This window comes from Salvelinus sp. IW2-2015, linkage group LG30, assembly GCF_002910315.2.
Source record: "Salvelinus sp. IW2-2015 linkage group LG30, ASM291031v2, whole genome shotgun sequence".
Classification (NCBI taxonomy): domain Eukaryota; kingdom Metazoa; phylum Chordata; class Actinopteri; order Salmoniformes; family Salmonidae; genus Salvelinus; species Salvelinus sp. IW2-2015.
Window position 1 is genome coordinate 22,633,564 of NC_036869.1, and position 24,600 is coordinate 22,658,163.

At 42.4% G+C, this 24,600-nt stretch overlaps 3 protein-coding genes across 4 annotated transcripts in view; 2 read left to right on the plus strand and 1 right to left on the minus strand.

Annotated features, from left to right (window-relative positions):
* LOC111954991 (superkiller complex protein 2-like) overlaps positions 1-5,213 on the plus strand; it is a 35,484-nt gene extending 30,271 nt beyond the window's left edge. Inside the window, exons 28-29 of the mRNA XM_023974992.2 lie at positions 3,336-3,476; positions 4,532-5,213. Of these exons, the coding sequence (XP_023830760.1) occupies positions 3,336-3,476; positions 4,532-4,732 (342 nt within the window). The 3' untranslated portion in view covers positions 4,733-5,213. The remainder of the gene's footprint in view (positions 1-3,335; positions 3,477-4,531) is intronic.
* Positions 5,214-5,634: 421 nt separating this feature from the next.
* On the plus strand, positions 5,635-17,413 carry prrt1 (proline-rich transmembrane protein 1). The gene is made up of 4 exons (XM_023974814.2): positions 5,635-5,942; positions 12,301-12,707; positions 13,177-13,347; positions 14,058-17,413. Exons 1-4 carry the CDS (start codon positions 5,927-5,929, stop codon positions 14,232-14,234), a joined length of 771 nt encoding a protein of 256 aa, XP_023830582.1. The 5' UTR covers positions 5,635-5,926; the 3' UTR covers positions 14,235-17,413.
* Positions 17,414-18,608: 1,195 nt separating this feature from the next.
* The window catches only part of LOC111955394 (transmembrane protein 268-like), an 18,623-nt gene continuing 12,631 nt past the window's right edge, over positions 18,609-24,600 (minus strand). The window contains exons 4-9 of one of the 2 annotated variants that reach the window (XM_070436110.1): positions 22,872-22,979; positions 22,504-22,656; positions 22,020-22,130; positions 21,161-21,250; positions 19,189-19,410; positions 18,609-18,932 (exon numbers count right to left, since the gene is read on the minus strand). In XM_070436110.1, the coding sequence (XP_070292211.1) occupies positions 18,762-18,932; positions 19,189-19,410; positions 21,161-21,250; positions 22,020-22,130; positions 22,504-22,656; positions 22,872-22,979 (855 nt within the window). In that variant the 3' untranslated portion in view covers positions 18,609-18,761. Of the gene's footprint in view, positions 18,933-19,188; positions 19,411-21,160; positions 21,251-22,019; positions 22,131-22,503; positions 22,657-22,856; positions 22,980-24,600 lie in introns of both variants that reach the window. The other variant, XM_023975622.2, reaches the window with a different exon arrangement.

Consider the following 24,600-nt stretch of genomic DNA (forward strand, 5'->3'; position numbering starts at 1 on the left):
GTAGTTCTTGACCAGGTTTGCACACACTGCAGCAGGGATTTTGGCCCACTCCTCCATACAGACCTTCTCCAGATCCTTCAGGTTTCGGGCTGTCGCTGGCAATACGGACTTCAGCTCCCTCCAAAAGATGTTTCTATTGGGTTCAGGTCTGGAGACTGGCTAGGCCACTCCAGGACCTTTAATGCTTCTACGGAGCCACTCCTTAGTTGCCCTGGCTGTGTGTTTCGGGTCATTGTCATGTGGAGACCCAGCCACGACCCATCTTCAATGCTCTTACTGAGGAAGGAGTTATTGGCCAAGATCTCACGATACATGGCCCCATCCATCCTCCCCTCAATACGGTGCAGTCGTCCTGCTCCCCTTTGCAGAAAAGCATCCCCAAAGAATGATGTTTCCACCTCCATGCTTCACAGTTGGATGGTGTTCTTGGGTTGTACTTCACCTTCTTCTTCCTCCAAAACACGGCGAGTGGATTTAGAACCAAAAAAGCTCTATTTTTGTCTCATCAGACCACATGACCTTCTCCCATTCCTCCTCTGATCATCCAGATGGTCATGGCAAACTTCAGATGGCCTGGACATGCGCTGGTTGAGCAGGGGACCTGCGTGCGCTGCAGGATTTTAATCTATGACGGCGTAGTGGTGTTACTAATGGTTTTCTTTTAGACTGTGTCCCAGCTCTCTTCAGGTCATTGACCAGGTCCTGCCATGTAGTTCTGGGCTGATCCCTCACCTTCCTCATGATCATTGATGCCCCACGAGGTGAGATCTTGCATGGAGCCCCAGACCGAGGGTGATTGACCGTCATCTTGAACATCTTCCATTTTCTAATAATTCGCCAACAGTTGTTGCCTCTCACCAAGCTGCTTGCCTATTGTCCTGTAGCCCATCCCAGCCTTGTGCAGGTCTACAATTTTATCCCTGATGTCCTTTACACAGCTCTCTGGTCTTGGCCATTGTGGAGAGGTTGGAGTCTGTTTGATTGAGTGTTGTGGACAGGTGTCTTTTATACAGGTAACAAGTTCAAACAGGTGCATTAATACAGGTAATGAGTGGAGAACAGGAGGCTTCTTAAAGAAAAACTAACAGCGTCGTGAGAGCCGGAATTCTTACTGGTGGTAGTGATCAAATACTTATGTCATGCAATAAAAATGCAAATTAATTACTTAAAAATCATTCAATGTGATTTTATGGATTTTGTTTTAGATTCCATATCTCACAGTTGAAGTGTACCTATGATAAAAATTACAGACCTCTACATGCTTGTACTAGTAGGAAACCTGCCAAAATCAGCAGTTATCAAATACTTGTTCTCCCCACTGTATAGACAGGATACAGTACATACATATAGACAGGATACCGTACATACATAGACAGGATACCGTATACATATAGACAGGATACAGTACATGCATATAGACAGGATACAGTACATGCATATAGACAGGATACAGTACATACATATAGACAGGATACAGTACATACATATAGACAGGATACAGTACATACATATAAGACAGTACATGAGATACAATACGTACATGCATATAGACAGGATACAGTACATACATATAGACAGGATACAGTACATACATATAGACAGAATACAGTACATACATATAGACAGGATACATACATACATATAGACAGGATACAGTACATCATATAGACAGGATTACAGTACATGCATATAGACAGGATACAGTACATACATATAGACAGGATACAGTACATACATATAGACAGGATACAGTACATGCATATAGACAGGATACAGTACATGCATATAGACAGGATACAGTACATCATAGACAGGATACAGTACATACATATAGACAGGATACAGTACATGCATATAGACAGGATACAGTACATGCATATAGACAGGATACAGTACATCATATAGACAGGATACAGTACATGCATATAGACAGGATACAGTACATGCATATAGACAGGATACAGTACATGCAAATATATGACAGGATACAGTACATACATATAGACAGGATACAGTACATACATATAGACAGGATACAGTACATACATATAGACAGGATTCAGTACATGCATATAGACAGGAACAGTACATGCATTTGTTCTTGTAACTATACATTTCAATGTGTCATCTTTAATGTACATGGATGGATATGTTGTCTTCTGGGCTGTAGTAGTACAAGCCTGGCCGCTCCACTGGTCAGACACACACCACGCACGCACGCACCGCACGCCACCACACACACACACACACACACACACACACAGTGGCATGAGCTCAGGCTAGACTTCACGGCTGCCTTACCCCGCAGCAAGAGCACCACACCTGACACACACACTCCCGAACACGCACACACAGCCATGTCAGTGTGTGTTGTCAAGCAGCCCCGCTACATGGAAGTGCTCTAAAGAGGGCTGAATTAGTGATGACCAAGGCGAGAGCCTTGTCTGGAGTGGTTTATAGGGGTGCCATCCAGGGGCGAGCAGCACCGAACAGTGAACACTGACAGGGAACACATTCACCCAACACTGGTGACAGGGCTCCGAGTGGGTTTCTGATGACCTGCAGCAATACACTCCGGAGCTTTGGCGACTACTAAGTTTTTATTAAACCTCCCGCTTTGAGCTGGRTGTGTCAGTRTGTAGTTCATACATGAATAATCTATGCGTATAATTACTGTCTTACCTCAATTAGCAACGAAATTCCTAGATTTTCTGGAAACTGTGCTGCCCCAATTTCCCTGCATTTYCCCCCGCGTGGGCCAGCCCCCAAGCAATTCGAGTTCAACCAATGAGCTTCAGCCCCTCACTATATGAGTGACAGCTAGCAAGATGGTCAAACAGCAGAGAGAGAAGAGAGCAACGACGTGCACTTATCTGCACATATGTGACAGTGCAATTTTCGGGGATCACTTTTGGCTCGTGAGCGCTACTTTACAAACTACTGGCTAAAAAGTATACAAAAGTACCGTAACATCCCTTTAACAGAGAGGAGGCTGAGGTTGGAGTGKGCAAAGTAGAAAGTGTTGTGCTTAAGTGCTCCCTGTATGACTAATCTGTGTGTCTGCATTTTGTGTCTGTCCCTGCTCTCTTTCTCCCTGCTCTCTTTCTCAATCTCAACTCTTCTCTTTCCTTGTATTACCCCACTTTCTACCATCACCCTTTCATTACTACCACTTCATCTCTCTCTCTCTCTCTCCTCTCCTCTCCTCTCTCTCGCTTTCTCTTTGCCCTTCTCTTTACATTACCCCACTCTGTCTGTGTCCCCTGTCCATTACTTTCTTCTTTCGCCCCATCTCTCCCTCCCTCCCTCCCGCTCTCCTTTCCTCTCTCCCACAGGGTATTGAGAGAGTGCTGGCGGTGGCCCAGCGTATTGGGGAGCTGCAGAGGGACTGTGGGATAACCCAGACAGTGGAAGAATTTGTGGGCCAGTTCAAGTTTGGCCTGACCGAGGTGGTCTACTGCTGGGCCAGAGGCATGGTGAGTGGCGTACGCTATCTCTGAAATGCTGGACTTCTTGATTGACCCCGTTTCAGTCAAGACACTCGTGAACACTTTCCTGCACACAGAATAAACACATTTTTAAAATGTTCATGTTCAAGTGCTTTGTACTCCAGAACTAGGCTTAGTCTGGTTCGTGGAAACTGGCCCCTCAAAGTTATGAAAGCACTGTACTAAACTATACTGCAGCTTTACCCAAACTAGGGGTCGTGACCACGTGTGGGGTCGCGCGAGAGAACTCTGAAATAAAACATTATTTTTTTTAAATGGCGCTTGGTTCATAGAACCCGGGATTATGTCAGTAACCTCCGGTAGCCACTAGACGAGGTTGTAATAAACGGAGYGGTTTCTGTTTTTTCTTCCTGCAAATGTGATTATCTTTTGAACGGTTTAAGCAACAAAATATCACGACACTATCACTGAAAGATAAGACTCTCAGGAATGTGTCTTCTGTTTACCTCTACTCTGCCCACTAGCCTCGTTAGAAGAGAGTGGACAAGACCAGGCACTAAATCAGATTGGGGGGAAAATAACATAATCAATGCTTACGTTATTTTCTACCTAGAAGATCATGCAAAATTATTGCCTGATGACCTTCTGAACTTCCCAATAAGTTCCTGATGCAATTCGGTCACTTCAAACCATACTTCCTTCAGATAGAAATACTGTCAAAAGTACTGTGAGACTGATTTGTAATAGGCTGTCATAGCCCCATTCAAAATAAGTKAACATTGGCTGTTGATTACATCACTTTTTTAACATGGTGGGGTCTGGGATCTTTTTTTAAATTTCAAAATGGGGTCACGGGCCCAAAAAGTATGGGGACACATGCTATACTGTATCTAAAGTTGAAACTAACTGATATCCCTACCTCCTGTCCTAGCYTGTACTTTATTTTATTTAACCTTTTATTTCATCAGGAAAGTCTCATTGAGACACAGTCTCTTTTACAGGGGAGATCAAGTAGGCAGCAGTCCTGTACTGAACTCACTCTGTCTATGCAAACTGCTGTCCCTTCCTATTTCCTGTCCCAGCCGTTTGCAGAGATTGCCCAGTTAACAGACGTCCAGGAGGGCACGGTGGTGCGCTGCATCCAGAGACTAGACGAGGTGCTGAAGGAGGTGCGCCAGGCGGCCCGCATCGTGGGAGACTCGGTCCTGGGCAGCAAGATGGAGAAAGCCTCCCTGGCCATCCGCAGAGACATCGTGTTCACCGCCTCACTCTACACACACTGAGATAGGGAGGGGGGGGGAGAGGAAAAGGGAGAGAGAGGGTGTAGATAGTGTTTGTATAGTACTGTAGGTGAAAGTGTGCCAATGGAGCGAGGGAAGAAAGGAGGGAGTGGAGAGTAAGAGAGGGAGAGTCAGTGTGTGTTACTGTATAGGTGAGAGAGTGGGGTGTCTATACTGTATAGGTGAGAGAGTGCCACGGTGCCTTAGCCAAGTCCCAAGCTCAGTCAGTGTGTGTGTTTAGGGTGAAAGAGCGGGTGAGTGTGCGAGGAAGGGATCAGTCAGTGCACTTGTGATGAAAGCGAGGGTGTGTGTGTGTGAGGCAGTGAGTGAGTATGTATGGACATGCTATTGTTTACATGAGTCCTGATGAAATTCCTGGACATGGAAAGGGAATGCGCTTAAACAAATCAGAACAAAGTAGTAATGATATGAATGAAATGGTTTGTAATGTATTGCACAGTAATAAAATCAACTGTAGACTGTACCAATTGACTGTTTTTTTTCATCTATTGTCCCCCAAGGTCTTGTGTGATGTCTAAGTGTCTGTATGCATGAGTCTACCATTGGTTTAAATGATGACACAGTGAACTACTGCTCTTGCTGTATACTGTAGGAACAAAAATCGGTTCATATCCTATTCTATACAATACAGTAAAACATAATCATATCCATGTCATTTACAGTCATCTAAYCCTGATCAAAGTTATCATCAGTTCTAGAGTCATGCCCATGTCCAGCAAACGCGTTGCATGTCATGACAGCAAGATGATTCAAAATAGGTTTGTTTCRGGTTTTCCATCTCAGTGGCATATGTATTTCCCARTCTCGACTGTCTCTTTAAGACAGCGATAGCTGTGTGTCTGATTAATTCAATGTAACTAGAGATGCATTGGAGAAACCCACTTTCCGCTATTACGGTGGATGTACCAGCTACAGAGAGAGAGTGAATAAACTGGACATTTCTTTCCCAATTGGTCATTATAATCGGATAATCCAATTGGCCGTTAACATATAATAAAGTTATCCAGTAATACCTTTATTATAGGCCACGGATGTGGAGATAAAAAATTATTAGCTGGAAATTGAAGTCTCAATCATTTCATATTTCCCTAAGAGGATTTACCAGAAGTCGTATTGCAGAAATAAGAATATTTACATTAAATTGTTTGGAGCGGAGTTTTATTCTGACTGCACGAAATGTCGGAAAAACACGGTAAGCTTTTATTCTCTGGTTCTGTTGCGTCTTTTATGTCACCACTGTAATTGATAATTGATCCAATTCTTCCACTCCTCCGCTGTCTATTCTCTCCGTTGCATTGTGATAAATGTGTATATTTCGGATAATTCTTTGGCTATATGGTGTTTTGGTGATTTTGGAGGTGGATTACTGTAACAATTGGCAACATGGTGACGCACGATATCTCTGTTTCCATCTTCTACATTTTCAGCTCCCCATGTCAACATCTCCGACAAACTCATCCTACTTATCTGCATGCGCTGCATCTGTAGTACACTGTTTTCCCCCCCAATAGGCTGCTCTCTCTATTTCATCACCTATGCATGCACATGTATTTAAATGACTACAATGAAGTAACGTTTTGCGCGCGTGCGTGCGTGCGTGTGGTTGTTTCCCTGCGTGCGGACAGATGTGCGTGTGTACAGTGTATCAGGGTGTGTGTGCGCGTGCGTGATGTTCACATTAAAAAAAAAAAAAAAAATGCACTACAATAATTTGCTTCATTTGTCCCTTTTAACTTCCCTGGATTCACTGTAACCTAGGAGGTTACCAAGGTAAGCGCCATGTCACTGAGTGAGATGCCTCCCTCTATAGAGAGGCCTACAGTGCATGTTCATGGCATTCTCACATCTCAATGAATGAAGTGCATAGGCTATATAGCCTCATCACGTGCTGGACACACAAACACACCTCTGAGGTTTTGTTTTATGTATCCGAATAGACGGAATAATGTCATCCAATACGGATGATAAAACATGCCAGATTCAAGGTATTTTTCACTGGAGATAGATATAGATATAGCAACAGATATAGATAGGCCGATTCCCCTTCATTATTAACATACCCAAAGGAGACCTATCATGATTTGCCTATAGATCTACGCTGAACAAAAATATAAATGCAACAGGCAACAATTTCAAAGATTTTTCTGAGTTACAGTTCATATAAGGAAATCAGTCAATTGAAATAAATGCATCATGCTTATCTATGGATTCCACATGACTGGGAATACAGATGTGCATCTGTTGGTCACAGATAGCTTTTTTTTTAAAGGTAGGGGCGTGGATCAGATAACTAGTCAGTATCTGTTGTGACCACCATTTGCCTCATGCCTCATCTCCTTCACATRGAGTTGATCAGGCTGTTGATTGTGGCCTGTGGAATGTTGTCCCACCCCTCTTCAATGGCTCTGTGAAGTTGCTGGATATTGGTGGGAACTGGGACACACTGTCGTACACGTCAATCCAGAACATCCCAAACATGCTCATGGCTGACATGCATGCAGGTCATGGAAGAACTGGGACATTTTCAACCTCCAGGATTTTTTTTTTTACAGATCCTTGCGACATGGGGCCGTGCATTATAACGCTGAAACATGAGGTGATGGCAGCGGATGAATGACACGACAATGGGCCTCAGGATCTCGTCATGGTATCYCTGTGCATTCAAAWTGCAATTGTGTTCGTTGTCTGTAGATTATGCCTGCCATATCGTAACCCCACCGCCACCAAGGGGCACTCTGTTCACAACATTGACATCAGCAGTCAGTTGAAACCGGGATTCATCCGTAAAGAGCACACTTCTCCAGCGGGCCAGTGGCCATCGAAGGTGAGCATTTGCCCATTGAAGTCGGTTACAATGCCAATCTGCAGTCAGGTCAAGACCCTGGTGAGGATGACGAGCACGCAAATKAGCTTCCCAGAGACGGTTTCTGACAGTTTGTGCAGAAATCCTTCGGTTGTACAAACCCACCGTTTTTGCAAACCCACGGTTTCATCAGCTGTCGGGGTGGCTGGTCTCAGATGATGCCGCAGGCGAATAAGCCGGATGTGGAGGGCTAACGACTTTGGAGGAGGCTTATGGTAGAGAAATGAACATTAAATTCTCTGGCAACAGCTCTGGTGGACATTCCTGTAGTCAGCATGCCAATTGCATGCTATCTCAAAACTTGTGACTGTGGGGATTGTGTTGTGTGACAAAACTGCACATTGTAGAGTGGCCTTTTATTGAAGGTGCACCTGTGTAATGATCATGCTGTTTAATCAACTTTTTAAAATGCCACACCAGTCCGGTGGATTGATTATCTTGGCAAAGGAGAAATTTGCACCTACAGGGATGTAAACAAATCTGTGCACAAAATTTGAGAGAAATATGCTTTTTGTGCATACGGAACATTTCTGGGATCTTTTATTCCAGCTCACTTTACATGTTGCGTTTATATTTTTTTTCAGTATACAACATAAGACATTTGGAATGATCAAACTATATATGTTATTTGGTTTTAGTTCACCATTAGACTGCTGGGTTTCATGCAGGCCTATACCGTACTTGATGGTCTATTTGGTATACAGTATGACTTAGTTGTGAATGGGCCATTAATTTAAACAGCCAATTAAAGTATACATTAGTGCTTATTATTAATCTCATCCTATTAATCAGATGTCTCTGTTTTGCATTCAGTCCCTGTTGAGTGCCATGTGCCCTTTAACAGGTGTCCCTCCTTCTGTGTCAGCATTCCATCCCTCTTCTTCTGTGTCTGAGTGGTCTTACTCTCGCAGTGGTGACAGTGTTAGTGGGTTATGTAATGCCTGTGTGTATCCCCAAGCACAACTCATCTCTCATCACTCACTCTCTCCACACCTCTCTCTCTCTCTCTCTCTCTCCCTCTCTCTCCCCATCTCTCTCTCTCTCCCCACCTCTCTCTCTCTCTCTCTGTCTGCCTCATCAACTGCTGAATAGGCTAGTCAGCATGCTGTGAATTCCTGTATTGTACAAAATGAACCTGGCTACTGTGTGAACGTGGGGATTTTTGTTTCTCTCTGCGTGAAATGTATTCAACATTTTCCCACGCTATACATGTCTTTGTGGTTTACATACCGGTAGGGAAAAAAACTATAGTGCTCGTTAGGGTTGCACATTTTGGGGAATATTCAGAGGTGGAAACTTTCCATGGGAATTAACGGAAATATATGCAAATTGATATTAATACCATTTAAATGTAGATGTTTTTTTGCATTGGATATATTTACCATATCATATACAGTGAGGGAAAAAAGTATTTGATCCCCTGCTGATTTTGTACGTTTGCCCACTGACAAAGAAATGATCAGTCTATAATTTTAATGGTAGGTTTATTTGAACAGCTGTCTCTTATACACATCTAGATGTGTATAAGAGACAGCTCATGATCATTGCAACTTCACGAGGTGAGATCTTGCATGGAGCCCCAGGCTGAGGGAGATTGACAGGTCTTTTGTGTTTCTTCCATTTGCGAATAATCACAGAAACTGTTGTCACCTTCTCACCAAGCTGCTTGGCGATGGTCTTGTAGCCCACTCCAGCCTTGTGTAGGTCTACAATCTTGTCCCTGACATCCTTGGAGCTGTCTCTTATACACATCTAGATGTGTATAAGAGACAGGTATTTACCATATCATATAGAGATAGAAACATAAACCTTTTACCTTATCATAAGTAGACATAATTGCAAATTATTTAAATCCTTCCAATAGAAAGAAAAAAACTATTTAGTTACGAATTGAACTTTAATTAAATTAGTTGACTATTCACATTAGCTGATTTCACTGAACAACAAAATAAAGGCAATATTGAATGATCCCTAATGATCCATTGCATCCCCCAAAAACGTTTTTAACATACATCTGTAAAATGATAGTCTAGAAACTAAAGCTTTGGTTGTCTTCCTGTCAGGCTTCCTGTCAGTCTTGTCCCTGGACCTCCTCAATGTCCACCTCTTGAACATCAGACTCTGAGGCCTCATCTTCACTGTCACTTTCCAACCTTGTTGAGGATGGCTCGTTGTCAAGCTCAAAAAGCCTCAAATTTGCCCGGATGGCCACCAATTTTTCAACACTTGTATTGGTCAGCCTGATGCGTGCTTTGGTGTATGTGTTCCCAAACAAGGACCAGTTGCTCTCTGAGGTGGCTGATGTTGGTGGGATTTGGAGGATGATGGAGACAACAGGGGAAAGAGCCTCAGATCCACCAGGTGGCTGATGAGATAAGTTGGCACGACTGCCATATTTMATCTCCATCCCAAAGCCCTTGCTTGGACGTGTACTTCGCCAGACTGCCAAGAACCACGCCCTCATCCAGTCCAAGGTGGCRAGACACRGTAGTGATGACACCATAGGCCTTGTTGATCTATGTGCCAGACAGGATGCTCTTGCCAGCATACTTGGGGTACAACATGTAYGCTGCGGCGTGTATGGGCTTCAGGCAGAAGTCTTCATGCTTTTTGATGTATTTCTTCTCTTACATCTGCAAGCAGAGTCTGAACATTAGACAGGATGGCATTGTCGTCCTCAATTCGTACAATGGCTGCTGCTATAGGTTTCAGGAGTTTCAGGCTGCTTACCACTCTCTCCCAAAATACATCACCCAGGAGGATCCTCTTGATGGGGCTGTCCATATCGGCAGACTGTGATATGGCCATTTCTTGGAGCGACTCCTCCCCCTCCAGGAGACAGTCAAACATGATGACAACACCCCAACGGGTGTTGCTGGGCAGCTTCAATGTGGTGCTCTTATTCTTCTCACTTTGCCTGGTGAGGTAGATTTCTGCTATATCTTGATGACCCTTCACATAACTAACCATTTCCTTGGCTCTCTTGTAGAGTGTTTCCATTGTTTTCAGAGCCATGATGTCCTTGAGGAGCAGATTCAATGATTGAGCAGCACAGCCAATTGGTGTGATGTGAGGGTAGGACTCCTCCACTTTAGACCAATCAGCCTTAATGTTTGCAGCATTGTCTATCACCAGTGCAAATACCTTCTGTGGTCCAAGGTCATTGATGACTGCCTTCAGCTCATCTGCAATGTAGATACCGGTGTGTCTGTTGTCCCATGTGTCTGTGCTCTTGTAGAATACTGATTGAGGGGTGGAGATGATGTAGTTAATTATTCCTTGCCCACGAACATTCAACCACCCATCAGAGATGATTGCAATACAGTCTGCTTTCTCYATGATTTGCTTGACCTTCACTTGAACTCTGTTGAACTGCATCCAGCAAATGAGTAGATAAAGCATGTCTGGTTGGAGGGGTGTATGCTGGGCGAAGAACAGTCATAAATCTCTTCCAATACACATTGCCTGTGAGCATCAGAGGTGAACTAGTTGCATACACAGCTCGAGCAAGACATYCATCAGCATTTCTCTGACTACGTTCCTCCATTGAGTCAAAAAAAACTTCTGATTCCAGGAGGACCATGAGCTGTTGCTATCGATAAGGTGTCTGATTCATCATTTTCACCTCGAATAGAAGTAGAGGGACTTTGTCAGAAATTGCTTGTTGTGAGTGCTTGGCCAGATGATTCTGCATATTTGTTGCATTCTTCACATATGATTTGGCACAGTATTTGCAAATGTACACAGCTTTTCCTTCTACATTAGCTGCAGTGAAATGTCTCCACAAATCAGATAGTGCCCGTGGCATTTTCCTGTAAAGATTAGACATTTTTTTGTAAAAAAACAACAAATACAATTCCATGTACAGATAAGTAGTTAAGCAGTTAGATTAAACAACTCCTTTGTAAGATACATGTTTTAAATGTATGGAAACAGGTGAATTAACATTCCTCAGTTAGCGGGCTCAAGCAAGCTAAAACCCACATGGTAGCAAAAACTAACTAGCAGAAATTGTTAGSAAGTTAGAAATGATTTAAACACACTTTGCTGTAGGCTACTATTTACTAGTTAGCAAAAAATCATGTATGTCAAATAAAATATATTCACCCCACACAGTATTATAATCAAAACTTACCAGATCACATGTAGTCCTTGGCTTAGACAGTGTAGTAGTGTGGGTTTAATAGCATCTCATTAGTGTGCAAGATCTTGAGAATCAGCTGTACATGTGATGGAAGAATGCACTGTGCATGCAGAGGGTTGCAATTCCATTTAATTGGGGATAGTTTAACCAAAATATGCCACAAGACCTAGAATTGCCTTATGTGTATCTCACAAATAAAGGTTCATTGTTATAAGCTAACTTTTTTGATGAATTTAWGCCAAATTCCCCAAATTCCAGGGCTTAACTTCCCATGGAAAATTTCCGGAAAAATTCCGTAAATTTACCGGAAAGTTTACAACCCTTGCACCCTAGTGCTCGTTAGATAACGTTTCTGCCTACTCTTCTCTCTTCTCTTCTCTCTCTCTCTCTCTCTCTCTTCTCTTCTCTCTCTCTCTCTCTCTCTCCTCTCTCTCTCTCTCTTCTCTCTCTCTCTTCTCTCTCTCTCTCTCTCTCTCTCTCTCTCTCTCTCTTCTTTCATTTTTTTCTTGCTTGTTAACATTTTCTTATCTCTTCCTCTCTCAGGTCTGGAGGACACCAATCGCCAGGCCATGTCTCAACCCATGCAGCAAATGCAGCCCCCTCCTTACCTCCCCTCCCAGGAACTTAACATGGGCCAACAACACTCCAACATGCAACACTCCAACATGCAACACTCCAACATGCAGCACCCCAACATGGCCCCTCAGGCCGGCTGTGGCCCCCAGCCCAACTACCCCCCTCCACCCCCGCCCCCTGGCTCCGATGGCTACCAGGAGACCCAGTTCCACAATGGCTCCTACGGACACCCAGGGGCCCCACAGGGCTACACAGTCCAGACCCAGGGACCAGGAGGGGGGGTCCCACATGCCCCCGTGGGGTACTTTCAACCAGGATACCCTCTCCAGTTGCAGCCCTGCACAGCCTACGTTCCTGTCTACCCCGTGGCGTCGGTGAGTCAATGACTTCAACTACAATAGCAGTCATCGTTCGAACTCAATAAATGTAAATGTWAAGAAATGCAAAGGATTTTGTGTTTGTCGAAAAGACAACAAAGCGTACGAGGATGATATGCTCATCCAAATCTGTAGAAAACCGGTGCTGGGTGGGCAACAATATACAAGAACGGAAAGGCCCGCACAAGGTATAATATGGCTTCCCAGTCCTCTACTTCCTCACCATGATAGATTATGTAGTGCAGACATTTCCTTTCTTAATGGAATGGAGAATGAGTCACCCACATAGCCAATGTCCACTGGTTCTTAGATTAAGGCCGGGAGCCACTGTCATATGATACCTTTGTGTGTCCTCCCTCTCCCTCTCCCTCTCTCTCTCTTCCCCCCCTATCTCTTGCTCACTCTTTCCCCCCCCCTTTCTTTCTCTCTCTCTCTCTCCCCCCCTTCTCTCCCTCTCTCTCCTCAGGGGCAGCCCTACCAGGGGATGCCCCAGGGCCAGATGGGCATGCAGATGCCCCATGGCATCGCCCTGATGGAGCCACGGCGCCCGCCTCACGACTACCTGCCAATCGCTGTGCTCACCACCGTTTGCTGCTTCTGGCCAACAGGAATCATAGCCATCATCAAGGCAGTACAGGTTGGTATTAGGCAAGCACATAATCATAGAGAACACTAGAATGGACATTGGCATCCCAGGAACGGGATAACAAGACGACCATCAGGGTCAGGGCAAACTTTCCTTCTAGAAACTGATCGAATATGGTCAAATGTTGTATGAAACTTGAACATTTGTAGATATGTCTACACAGTATGTTTGTTAGCTAGCCAGTCAGTTTTAGTGGAATGATTTTTCTGAGTATTTTGTTGTATCTCTATGTGTATTAAAGTATTATGTTCGTTGTTTATATGCTGGCTTTGATAGTTAGCCTGATCATTATGCGCAACACTCTACAACAGCCTACATTATGTAATTGCAGCATTGTTTACACAGGTTAAAATAGATTTTCACTTTGGGCTTTCTTCCGATGGGTTTTTTGTTGAGCTAAGCTGACAACAAGGCGTAGATAGGCCTGCAAGCTTAGAGGTTTAACCATTAGTATGTTTGATTAATTTAAGGCCTGATAAATTGTGTTTTGTGGCTTTTTGTGTGGGCATGTGATGTTGTCAACACCTCTCTCTCTCTCTCTCTCTCTCTCTCTCTCTCTCTCTCTCTCTCATTCTCTCTCTCAACTAAATTCAGAAGTTGCTTTAATAGCATGAAATACATTCTATAAATATGGCCAAAGCATTCCAAAAACCATATTTGTGAGGGGGGGRAAAAACTCTCTCTCTCTCTCCCTCCCTCAGGTGCGTACGGCGGTGGCCAGGGGGGACATGGTGATGGCAGAGATAGCGTCMCGCGAGGCGCGTAACTTCTCCTTCATCAGCCTGGCGGTGGGCATTGCCTCCATCGTTCTGTGTACCATCCTCACCGTGGTAGTCATCATTGCCTCCCAACACCATGACGACGACTGGGAACCCTAATACATAACGYAGTGTGGCATCATGGGATATGTAGTTTTGGGTGGAGATAGAAGAATATGGGCACTGAAATGCACACTCTGATACTGGTATGTTATATTGGAGGTATATATGTGTATATATGCACCCTGTGTACTGTATATACAGTTCTGACCTACTGACTACTAACAGGCTGAGAAACAATCACAGCTAATATTCAAATGTCAAAACAAATAGGTGCCCATTATGGGCCAGTATTACTTACCACTGTAACCATTTATATTCAGATAAAGTAGTACTCCATAGCGCTTATGGGGGAAAACAGAGTACATGCACAGAGGAATTGAATGGCAATTCCACCACTTTTCAACCTAATTTTCATGATCTCCTGCACAATACTAGTGTCATATGTGAAAACAGTGCCTGACGTCATCAAAAGTTAAAACCTCAGTGACGCGAGGAGTAAGAAAATATTCTCCATCTGGCTAGAAACTCATTGCAGTTTACTTTTAATCCTAGCTTGTGATGTCACAGAAAAGCATTTTTTTTAGGACTATTCTTCTTCTTTTTTTAACCCACAGATCATAGAAACGCAGAATTTTCACGTATATAGACACTGGTATGATGCTGGAGATAATGAAAATGAGGTTGAAAAGTGGTGGAATTGCCCTTTAACTGTGAATTATTTATGAATTACTGATTAATTTATGGTCCCCTCCAACCTAGGTAGACCAAACCATGGGTCACACTGTATCACAAATCTGTCAAATAGATCACAAATCATAACTGAAATTACTTCCCAATATAATTAGTATTTTATGAAGAGATTGTTTTGAATTACTTCAAAAATAAATACTTTTATTGAATTGTGTTTGTAGTCATGTATAGTTTTTGATTTATTAGGATTTTCAGAAACATGAGCCATCTAGTGATAGTATATTTTATATTTATTTAAAGGATAGAATAAATTACAGTATAACAGACTGCCAAACATTGCCATTTATTTTACACACAATCAAATGGAAAGTAAATCAAGTCATGATATAGTTTACTAATTATGAGATCAAACTATGAAAAAGATGAAGAAATATTGAGATTTTTCTTTTGAGATGAATGACATCTCTATTTAAAGTTGTGTCGATGGAGAGATACACCATAGGATGTACTGTGTCAGTGTCCCGCCTTTTTTTTGTGTGGCTGATATGGACTTGGTTGTTGACAAATTGTTTGTTGCATAAGACTGTTTAATACTTGTTCACTTTATTTATGTATGTATTCATATTTTGTTGCATAAGACTGTTTAATACTTGTTCACTTTATYTATGTATGTATTTATCTATATTATAATTTATTCATTTGTTTATTTATATAATATATTTTTTCATAGCTTTTTAGAATGTCACCCTTTTTTATAAAACTTTTTTTTTTAACCTTTATTTAACTAGGCAAGTYAGTTAAGAACAAATTCTTATTTTCAATGACAGCCTAGGAACAGTGGGTTAACTGCCTTGTTCAGGGGCCTTGTCAGCTCGGGGATTCAATCTTTCAACCTTTCGGTTACTAGTCAAACGCTGTAACCACTAGGCTACCTGCCGACCATTATGTTTTAGGTGAAATCAATATTTTATTGTACCCATATTAGCCTACAAACCTTGAAACTAGATGAAATTGGATGATGTTTGGGATGATTTGCACTTCCAGTAGGCTTAGAATTGCTTTCTACTAGGTTTTTATACACTTCAATGGGAAAGGGTAGAATTGTAGAAATAGACACATTTAAAACAACAATTACTTGCCTGATTGAAGTGGTTGACCCATTTTCTAATGTCACAGACATAAAGTAAAGTATTGCAGTACTAAGACAAAAAGCAACACATTAATGGAAAGTGCTTGGACGGACGCAATATTAAAAAGGCTATGTAATTATACATAGGGCTAGTGAGGTGTACATTTGAGAAATTGCTGCTTTTGCAAATAATGTTTAGCAAATATTAAATAGGGTCATAATTGGCAMTACAAGAGTATTATCTTAGTTAATAGTTTCTCAGAGTAAAAAGGTTGTAGGCAAAGGACTTCTAGGATACAGACAAAAACTCTTTTGTGCATGCCATTGTGAACCATTATTAAAATTCTCTCAGCTAACCTTTTCCCTAATTGCCTTAGCTGATAATATGGGTTGCGTCAAACACATTTGGTCTCTAATCTAGCCTATCACGTTACGAGGTGTGTTGCCCCATGTTATAGAGAGCCAAGAGGGCTGTTGTGGAAGAGTATGAGCTGAAATGACCTGAGCCAGAATCAGTGCAGCAGAAATACTGATGGTGGCTCTGAAAACGAATGTCTCTGAGGAGAGAGAAAAAAAATCAATGCCTAATATACATTGTGGCATTTTCCTCTCCTCGACTTGTTTCTATTACCCCAAGCAGCCCCTCTCTCTCTGTTTCTCTTTCTGCTGTCCATTGCAAAATTGGGACTGTAATTCTCAACATATCTCTAATCTGCTTGTCCTTTATCTTCCGTTTTCAATTCCTATGATAATGCTATTTTTTAAAGAAAATKAAGTTAGTCAGAAGTGTTGAGAATGTGTTGTTTCTCGTGAAGGACCATAATTACTGATTTGAATATTGTATTAGGGTGTTTGAAGTTTAATTCTGAAAGTATTATTACTATGGCTATTATGATTCTGTTTACGTGGTAATCACCTTTGCATTTGATTATCACTGCTGTATTTATAATGTACATTGTATTTGGAGAATACTGTATGTTCTTAATCTGATAACATGGCATTCTAGAAATATGCTAAGAGAGCAAAGTAAGCACAGTATTGTGACTCAGTGGTGCTGTTACTCACCTCTATACAAGAGAAGTGTTGGTATAGAACGTGTGTATGCTTTTTAGACTCACTCCTAGCATATCTAGCTGTTTTTAGATCTACACTGTGCTCTTCCCACATACTTGTTTTCTCAGGCATTTCTATGCCATTGTCGATGACAGGCTGGGCAAATGCTACTGCTTCTTTGCCGTGTTGATACCTTTTCTCTGAGCATGTAAATGTAATGGATTGGCGCGTTCAAAGTGGCTGGCGAATCACAGTGTACACCAACTTCTCCTGGGGGTTTATTTCTGTTCATGGGTGTTACACATGCATTTGTGTATGAATTCAATTGTTTGAATAAAATACGATTTTTTGGGGTTGAGCAAGACCGAGCAACAGTGATGTGTACTCTATATCTCTCTCTGTCTCTGTCTCTTCTCTCTCTCTCTGTGGCCTTTCCTCTCCCGACGTCTCTTAAGTGCTATTTATAGTTGGCCCGGATTCCTCCATCCTTGTACAGTTTCGCTTTCTCTCCCTGTCAGAGCATGAACTATCTTTCAATAGCTTGGGCTTCATCACATATCAAAGTGCAGCCTCAATGGTATTTCTTTCTAGTCCCATTATTACAGCGCCAGCATTTCTGTTTGTCTTTTTGCACCGTCTCAAGAGCGTCTAAGGCCTCTGTCATGTGTATTTTTACTATCTTTTTTTCCCCATGTAGATAACACAAGAGCTGAACCGCAACATAAAACATTAAAACACATCTCTATACTCTACGTCCCATTGATTGCTTATAGATATTACACTAACTGGTTGAGTGCACATGTATCCCCAGATAGACACAGAGAGCAGAGGAGGCTGGTGGGAGGAGCTATAGGAAGACGGGCTCATTCCAATGGCTGGGATGGAATAAATTCTACGGTATCAAACACACATATGGAAACCGTTACCTTCATTCCATTCTAGCCATTACACTGAGTCCGTCCTCCTATAGCTCCTCCCACCAGCCTCCTCTGACACAGAGAGAAGAGAGGGAGGTGGTGGGACTAGGCCAGACTGTGTCTGCAAGATCACAGATGGCCATTTAGCCTCCCAAATAGTGACCCAGCGTCTGTGCGATCGTTTAACTTGGACTGTCGCAACATGCATCTCTGTACCACGACACCGCCCTGCCTCCCCTACACCGCCCTGTCTCCCGAGCGCTGTGTCTCTCCCTGTGTGTTTGTGTCATCATGCCAAGCACCGGATACTTATGAGCCAATCACCTCAGCAGTTGTGTCAAGGCTGATTRATAACCATGGATTAATGAATGAAACTGTGTGCCACATGCACCTCCTGTGTAGCCGTGCAGCCGGCCAAGAACAATGATTCACGTTGACCCCCTGAGCTTAATACTTAAACTCTGCATCATTGAATCTGTCCTCTCCTGCCCCCCCTCGCTCTCTTTTTTTTATTTTATCTMGCCGCAAAATCCCTTCATAATTTTCCCTGTTTATCTAAATGCACTCCCAAAATATATTGTAGCATGTACCTTATCAAAATAAAGGAATATACTTGTTTACTTAAGGACGCAACTCATAAAGAAGGTATATATTTATTGTACAATTTAATGCAAAATAATTTACACAAAAGTGGGTTTCAAATCGTGATTTTTACATGATCAGGGCAAATATTATACTGTCCTACAATAACATATTATTTAAAGCGGAATGAATAAGCTTTTCTGTGTCCCTGTCTTATAATCGTAGAACCTTGGTTTTGATATACTGACACAGACAAAGGGAGGCAGTGGTGCAGTGATTCCTCCTGGAGCGTAGGGGGCGGTGTGTGGAGTTTGTCAGCTTTTCAGACACTAACAGCTTGACATACGCCGCACCATAGGTCAGTAAAAGTTGGAGTGCTTTGGCCTGCAAAAAGAGATATGTTTGGATAGCATGAACAACAAGAGAGCCTTAATAATACTATATTGAACACACTAGTGTGTAGGTAGGCAATATCTTAGACAGTGGTGGCTGGAGCTCATCCTCCAGATTTCTCTCTCCACCAGCCTCCACTGATCTGGAATACCATTTGTTCAACATATTGCACGATAGAAAAACCATTTAGTGAGCAGTCCAAATTATAACATTGCAAGTATTATTGAAAGCAGTTTCTCTAACTAACCTGAGCTGGTAGTATTTGGTCCGGTACCAAACTGTAGTTAGTGGTGAGTTTGGTGTCCTCCCTCTGGCTGGTTGAGGTACTGTKTCCAGTCTCCTCATCGTTCATCAAGAGRGGCCTTTCCTCATCAGAACTTTCATTGACACTTGACCCCCCCGCCACAGGATCAAAGGTCATGACCTCTGTCACCAGGACAAGGTGGGACATTCTCTTATTAAGTATTTTCTAGGGAGGGAGTGAAAAGTGAGGATAGCCCATGAGATTGCATTGCCTGCTACTGCTACACAGAACCACTGAATGGTGGTCATCATTACACATCACAAGATTGCCTTACTTGACAATTGAAGGGCTATATACACCATCTAAAACCCTCTGATAGGCCTAAATCACAATCTATAATACTCAGTCTCCTGTTGTCAATTTCCAGTTTAATTTAAATTTGCCTTATACAATTCCTTTTAACAGTAGATAGAGATTTGTCAATATCAATCTACTGTAAAACTTCAATTAAATGCAGTCTCAAATAGCCGACTGTCCCTTTCAATAGCCGGGAGACGGCAAACATTTCAGCAAATGAACGCCTGTTTCAAATAAACGCTGGGTGTAAATGTTTATGAGGTTACCATGAATTGTTTACGAGGTTTAATGTTCGATTAATTACATTAAATAATTCAGTAATGACTCGAAAAACAATGTCAATCATCCGTTTCTAGCACCAGTAAGAAACTGCTAGCCATTGACTGCTAACAGCTGAGTACTGCTAGCCATTGACTGCTAACAGCTGAGTACTGCTAGCCATTGACTGCTAACAGCTGAGTACTGCTAGCTAACTGGTAAGCACAAAAACAGTCAACAATTTTGGGAGTACAAGGCCCGGTTGCATAAAATATCTTAAGCGTTTTCCTTAAGGGTTTACATGAAGGAATACTTTCCCATTACATAAGGGAATTGTTTAAGGGCATTGCTTAGAGCCCACCAATTATTTCCTTAGGTATAGGCATAGGGGTTTTACGGTAGTTTGAAGGCACGTATGGCAGAAAGAGTATCTGATTACCATGGAGATGGCCTGATTCACTGACTAAGCTTCTCATGAAAGGAATCGCTTTCATTTGTGAGATAGAAAAATAGAACTTCAAGACAGAATACCCTAATTGTTTCAAAAGATAATAAACCAAGTTTCTTGGAGTTACTTTTTTCTTAACTTGTTTATACTACTTTCTAGTACGTCAAGCTAGCTTACAGAGTAGCTATAGCTAACTAGCCAGCTAGCTTTGTAGAGATGGATTGTGCATCTTCCATTGTTTAGCTAAGTAGCTAACGTTAGCTGGTTGATGTTTTCCATCTGTAACCACAGCAGACGAAAGCAACATTCACCTCCACAAATGCTGTTTACATTGACATCYATACTGAATGAAGAAGTTAAGGGACCTCATGGGTACTCTTAACTTTTTCACTTAAAATGTTTTGTGCAACTGACTTAAAGTTTTGGAAACTTTAAGGAAAACTTAAGGTGTTTTATGCAACCGGGCCCAGACCCTTAGAAATTGTCAGATCGCCCTCTAGTGGTGAAATAACTGCCGAAAATGCACAGTCAGGAGAAAAATCTGTCAAGGAAGCATTTTTTTTAAGGGGGGATAGAGGCATACTAAGACAAAATAAACTTGACAGTGTGCAAATGCTAACACATTAGTGCAGGCAATGAAGAAATTGATTACAATGCTGGAATTAAACAATTATCTATGCAAATGAGCAAAAGCTGTGTGCTTCAAATAGAATCTTGTCTCTAATAAGCRCTTGTTGTGWTCARTGATTTAAGCAAAWAAACGCCAGGGSTAYTAATCAAAGTTYTACGCTATGCATATTATATCCCATTGCCTTCCCAAAACAGCATGGACAGAAAAGCCTTGGCAAAGAGAACGCAGACACAAATCAATAGAGTCATAGACCGAACATGGTGACATCGTGATGTACCTACCTGGGCCTCGTCTCTGACAAAGAGCATCTCCTCTAGAGTTTCAGTCAGTGCCCTCAAGCAGTGGGCCGTATCCCAGTACACAATGAACAGCTGAGAGGGTAAGAGCGAGAGAGAGACAGATAAAGAATGACAGAGAGAGACAAAAAAGATACACAAAGACAGTAAGATGGACAGACAGATAATGTAACGGGGACATTTTAAATGACTGAAGTTGGGATCAACACAATGTTGAGCATATTTAGAGTTTCTGTAATACATCATTTCCAGGGTTCCATTTGTGACACTCAAGGTGCAGGTTGATGGTCACTAGACTTGTTATGGATTATTCTCATATCTGTTGATAGTGATTGATGCCAGACTGGAGGTACAAGGACCGAGGACACTGATTATTCACTTTTGTATTGATGGCATTCTGTGGCCACTGTGGTTCTGTAGCAGCTGGCAAAGTCGCTGCCTTTTCGTTTTGACTTTGTACGTGTCAGAACATTTGGTGCGGTCTGATTAGGATATAAAGGGCCTGTCCCAGAGGCCAGTCMGACATTTTCTCTGCTTCTGTGCTGGGTGGTGTCTCCCTGTTGCAACTTACAATGAACCAGATAGATTTTTGATTGACTTTGTCTGTGGCTGCTCTTTTGTCCCCCTGGAAATTCCTATTACAATGAAACTACACAATCATATCAGTACATCGACATATAACTTCATAATTGATCGTTCGAGGGATCCGGTTACAGATTCATACCACAACAGGCATTTAGAAGTAACCTCAATTACAAGAAAGGGAGAGTGATGAAAAGGTTTGACACAAAATGTCTGCCCTCTCGGAYTGAGCTGCCTATATGTGCAGGTTAACGCAGCCTACCTGTAGACTTCCAGTACAGTTCTGCACCCAGTCGGCCACGCCTACAAGCAGCTTATGTTGGCTCAGCCTCTCATTCACCTGGATGAGTCGCACGTCAATGTTGATGTTTATCTGTAGGACGACCATTAAACATTACAGGTGCATCTACATCTAACGTTTCAGGCTCTTCAAACTGGTTGCAGGCTCTAGCCCAATATCTCTATATAATTCAGACATGGAAATCAAGGGTGTTTAATAACGAACCATATTGGTTTCAAAGTGTCTGTGAACGTTTTGCTTCAACCCTCTTGAGTGTGACATAGCTACATAGTGTATTTATTTGCTTCCACAAGCAGATGCATTCCTATTAATATCTATGCATCATTTATGTTGCTACCGCAACTCACTAATAGCGCTGCGATTAAAGATTGGATGGCGTTTAGAAGTGMGCAAACCATTAAGGTTCTTAAGCGCTCTCAGACTGAAAAACAGATGGAACACCCACCTCCTTGTTACTATAGTGGAGGATGACAATGATGGCTGTGGTGAGGAAGATGGAGACCAGACTGACAGACAGGCAGAGGACCCAGTAGTCAGTGACTGAGAGATAGAGGTGAAGAGTGGAGAACACAGCACACCATATCACCACATATAGAATCTGGAGGGGAGATAAAAAATGATACAGTATAAACTAAACATGCAAAGAACARGCACTAACTCTGAACAGATACCGGACACGTTAGTAAAAGATCTCCTGATGGCGTATGAGATTAACTGACACGGGACACTATAGTGTGAATAATGTAAAAGATGTAAAAAATAACAGATACAAGGGACCCTTGAGTTATGAATCAATACTTTGAGGGACCCTACCGGTGCCATGATGAAGTGGAAGAGAGAAGAGTTAAAGAACAGGTATCTCCTGACTGAGGGCACGTCCAGTGCTATTTCCAGAGGCGTCTCAAAGTCTGCTACAGGAATCTACAGTGGAGAAATCAAACAGTGAACACATGGCAATAATGTATGCTATATGTAATTTTCCATGCAATGGCTTTCGTACTTCACCAAAACACATTCCACATAAACAAAATAAGGGGAAAAAGATAAGAGGGGGAAAAGTGCTTTGTGCTTTGATCTGGGTGGTCAAAAGGTTGTAAAAGTGTGTGGTCCACTGGTATAATAGGATTTCTGAGACAGGCGCAGGATACAACAAAAGGGTTTTAATATACCCAAAACAAACACGTATACAAACACTGGCCTGTACCCAAACAAAAGAGCGAGGGGATACCTCATTGAACGACAGATACCGTAATACACAATATATAGCAGCAGTATAACCGCTGCACAACGCATAGGTACTCCACCAACGGACATGGAACAAATAACCGACAAAGGACAAGGGCAGTATATACATACTGATAGGGGATGGAACCAGGTGTGTGTATCAGACAAGACAGTCCGGGGTTGAATAATGAATCCGTCAGTAGACCCCGGAACTGGTGAACCGAATGACGCAGGGGGGGTTCTGTGACGTGTGTGGATGTGGAAGTGTGCGTGTGTGAGTATGATCTCTAACATAAAAATCACTCACTTCACTCACGTGTCTGTGTGAATAGCTGTGCTCAAAGGCAGCAGCACTACAGCCATTCCACACAAGTGGGTATTGCCACGTAACAATGTGTTTTTTATCGTGATTGTCAAGTTTTGTGAGCCACAGAGCTTCTTGACAGAATGAAAAGACAGCTGATGCAAGCACACAAACCTTTTGTAGTTATATGTACAATCCATAAACATGATTAAGCAACTTTTATTTTCAATATAAGGTGTTATTTAATATTGGGGAAAAAAGGGTTTCTTCTCTCCTAGGACAGCCAGGACAGCACCTCCATCTTGACGGATGATGACTAGCAGGACGCTCAGCGCAGACAAGGCGTAACCCTCGCTGCATCATTATCATCCACAGCGTTTGATAGTTTGTATTTACACAGTTTTGAGCCTTTCCACCTCAGGGTCTGATTTAAACCAGTCGTAAAGTCCACTTGGACCCGTCATGTCCACTCCACCTCCCTCCTTAACGATGTCGACAACCGATCCAGGTGTAGACTCCGCAGGGTCGAACATCTTGATTAGAATTTGATGAACTGGTGTTCTGCCTCACTGTGCACAGAGGCAGTTTCGTCTCTGAGTTACACAGTAGGATCTAGCGTCGTCCAGTCCAGTCGTGTGGCAACATATTATAGGCCCAGGTCGTTAAGGTCTTACCAGCGCATGGTGCAGGATTTTCGGGATAGTCTTTACCTGGTGCAGTGTGTGTGGTTCAGCTCCAAAGAAGACTGGAGGAGAGAGTAACACAGAAGACACAAACTGTGGTTCTAGTTGGGCTGGTAGGCAGGTAGGTATGCTGGGCTGAAGTGGGTCCTGTCCTTTTATCTGATTTACAGAGGGAAGGTGTGGCTGGTAGGCATCATGTCATAGGTGGATCATGTACAGACGTGGCACATTCACTATCTCAGAGTAAATATTAGCTATATAAATAATCTAACCTATACTGCGTCTGTTAATCTGTAGAACAAAAACTAACTCTCAAAGTAAACACAAATTA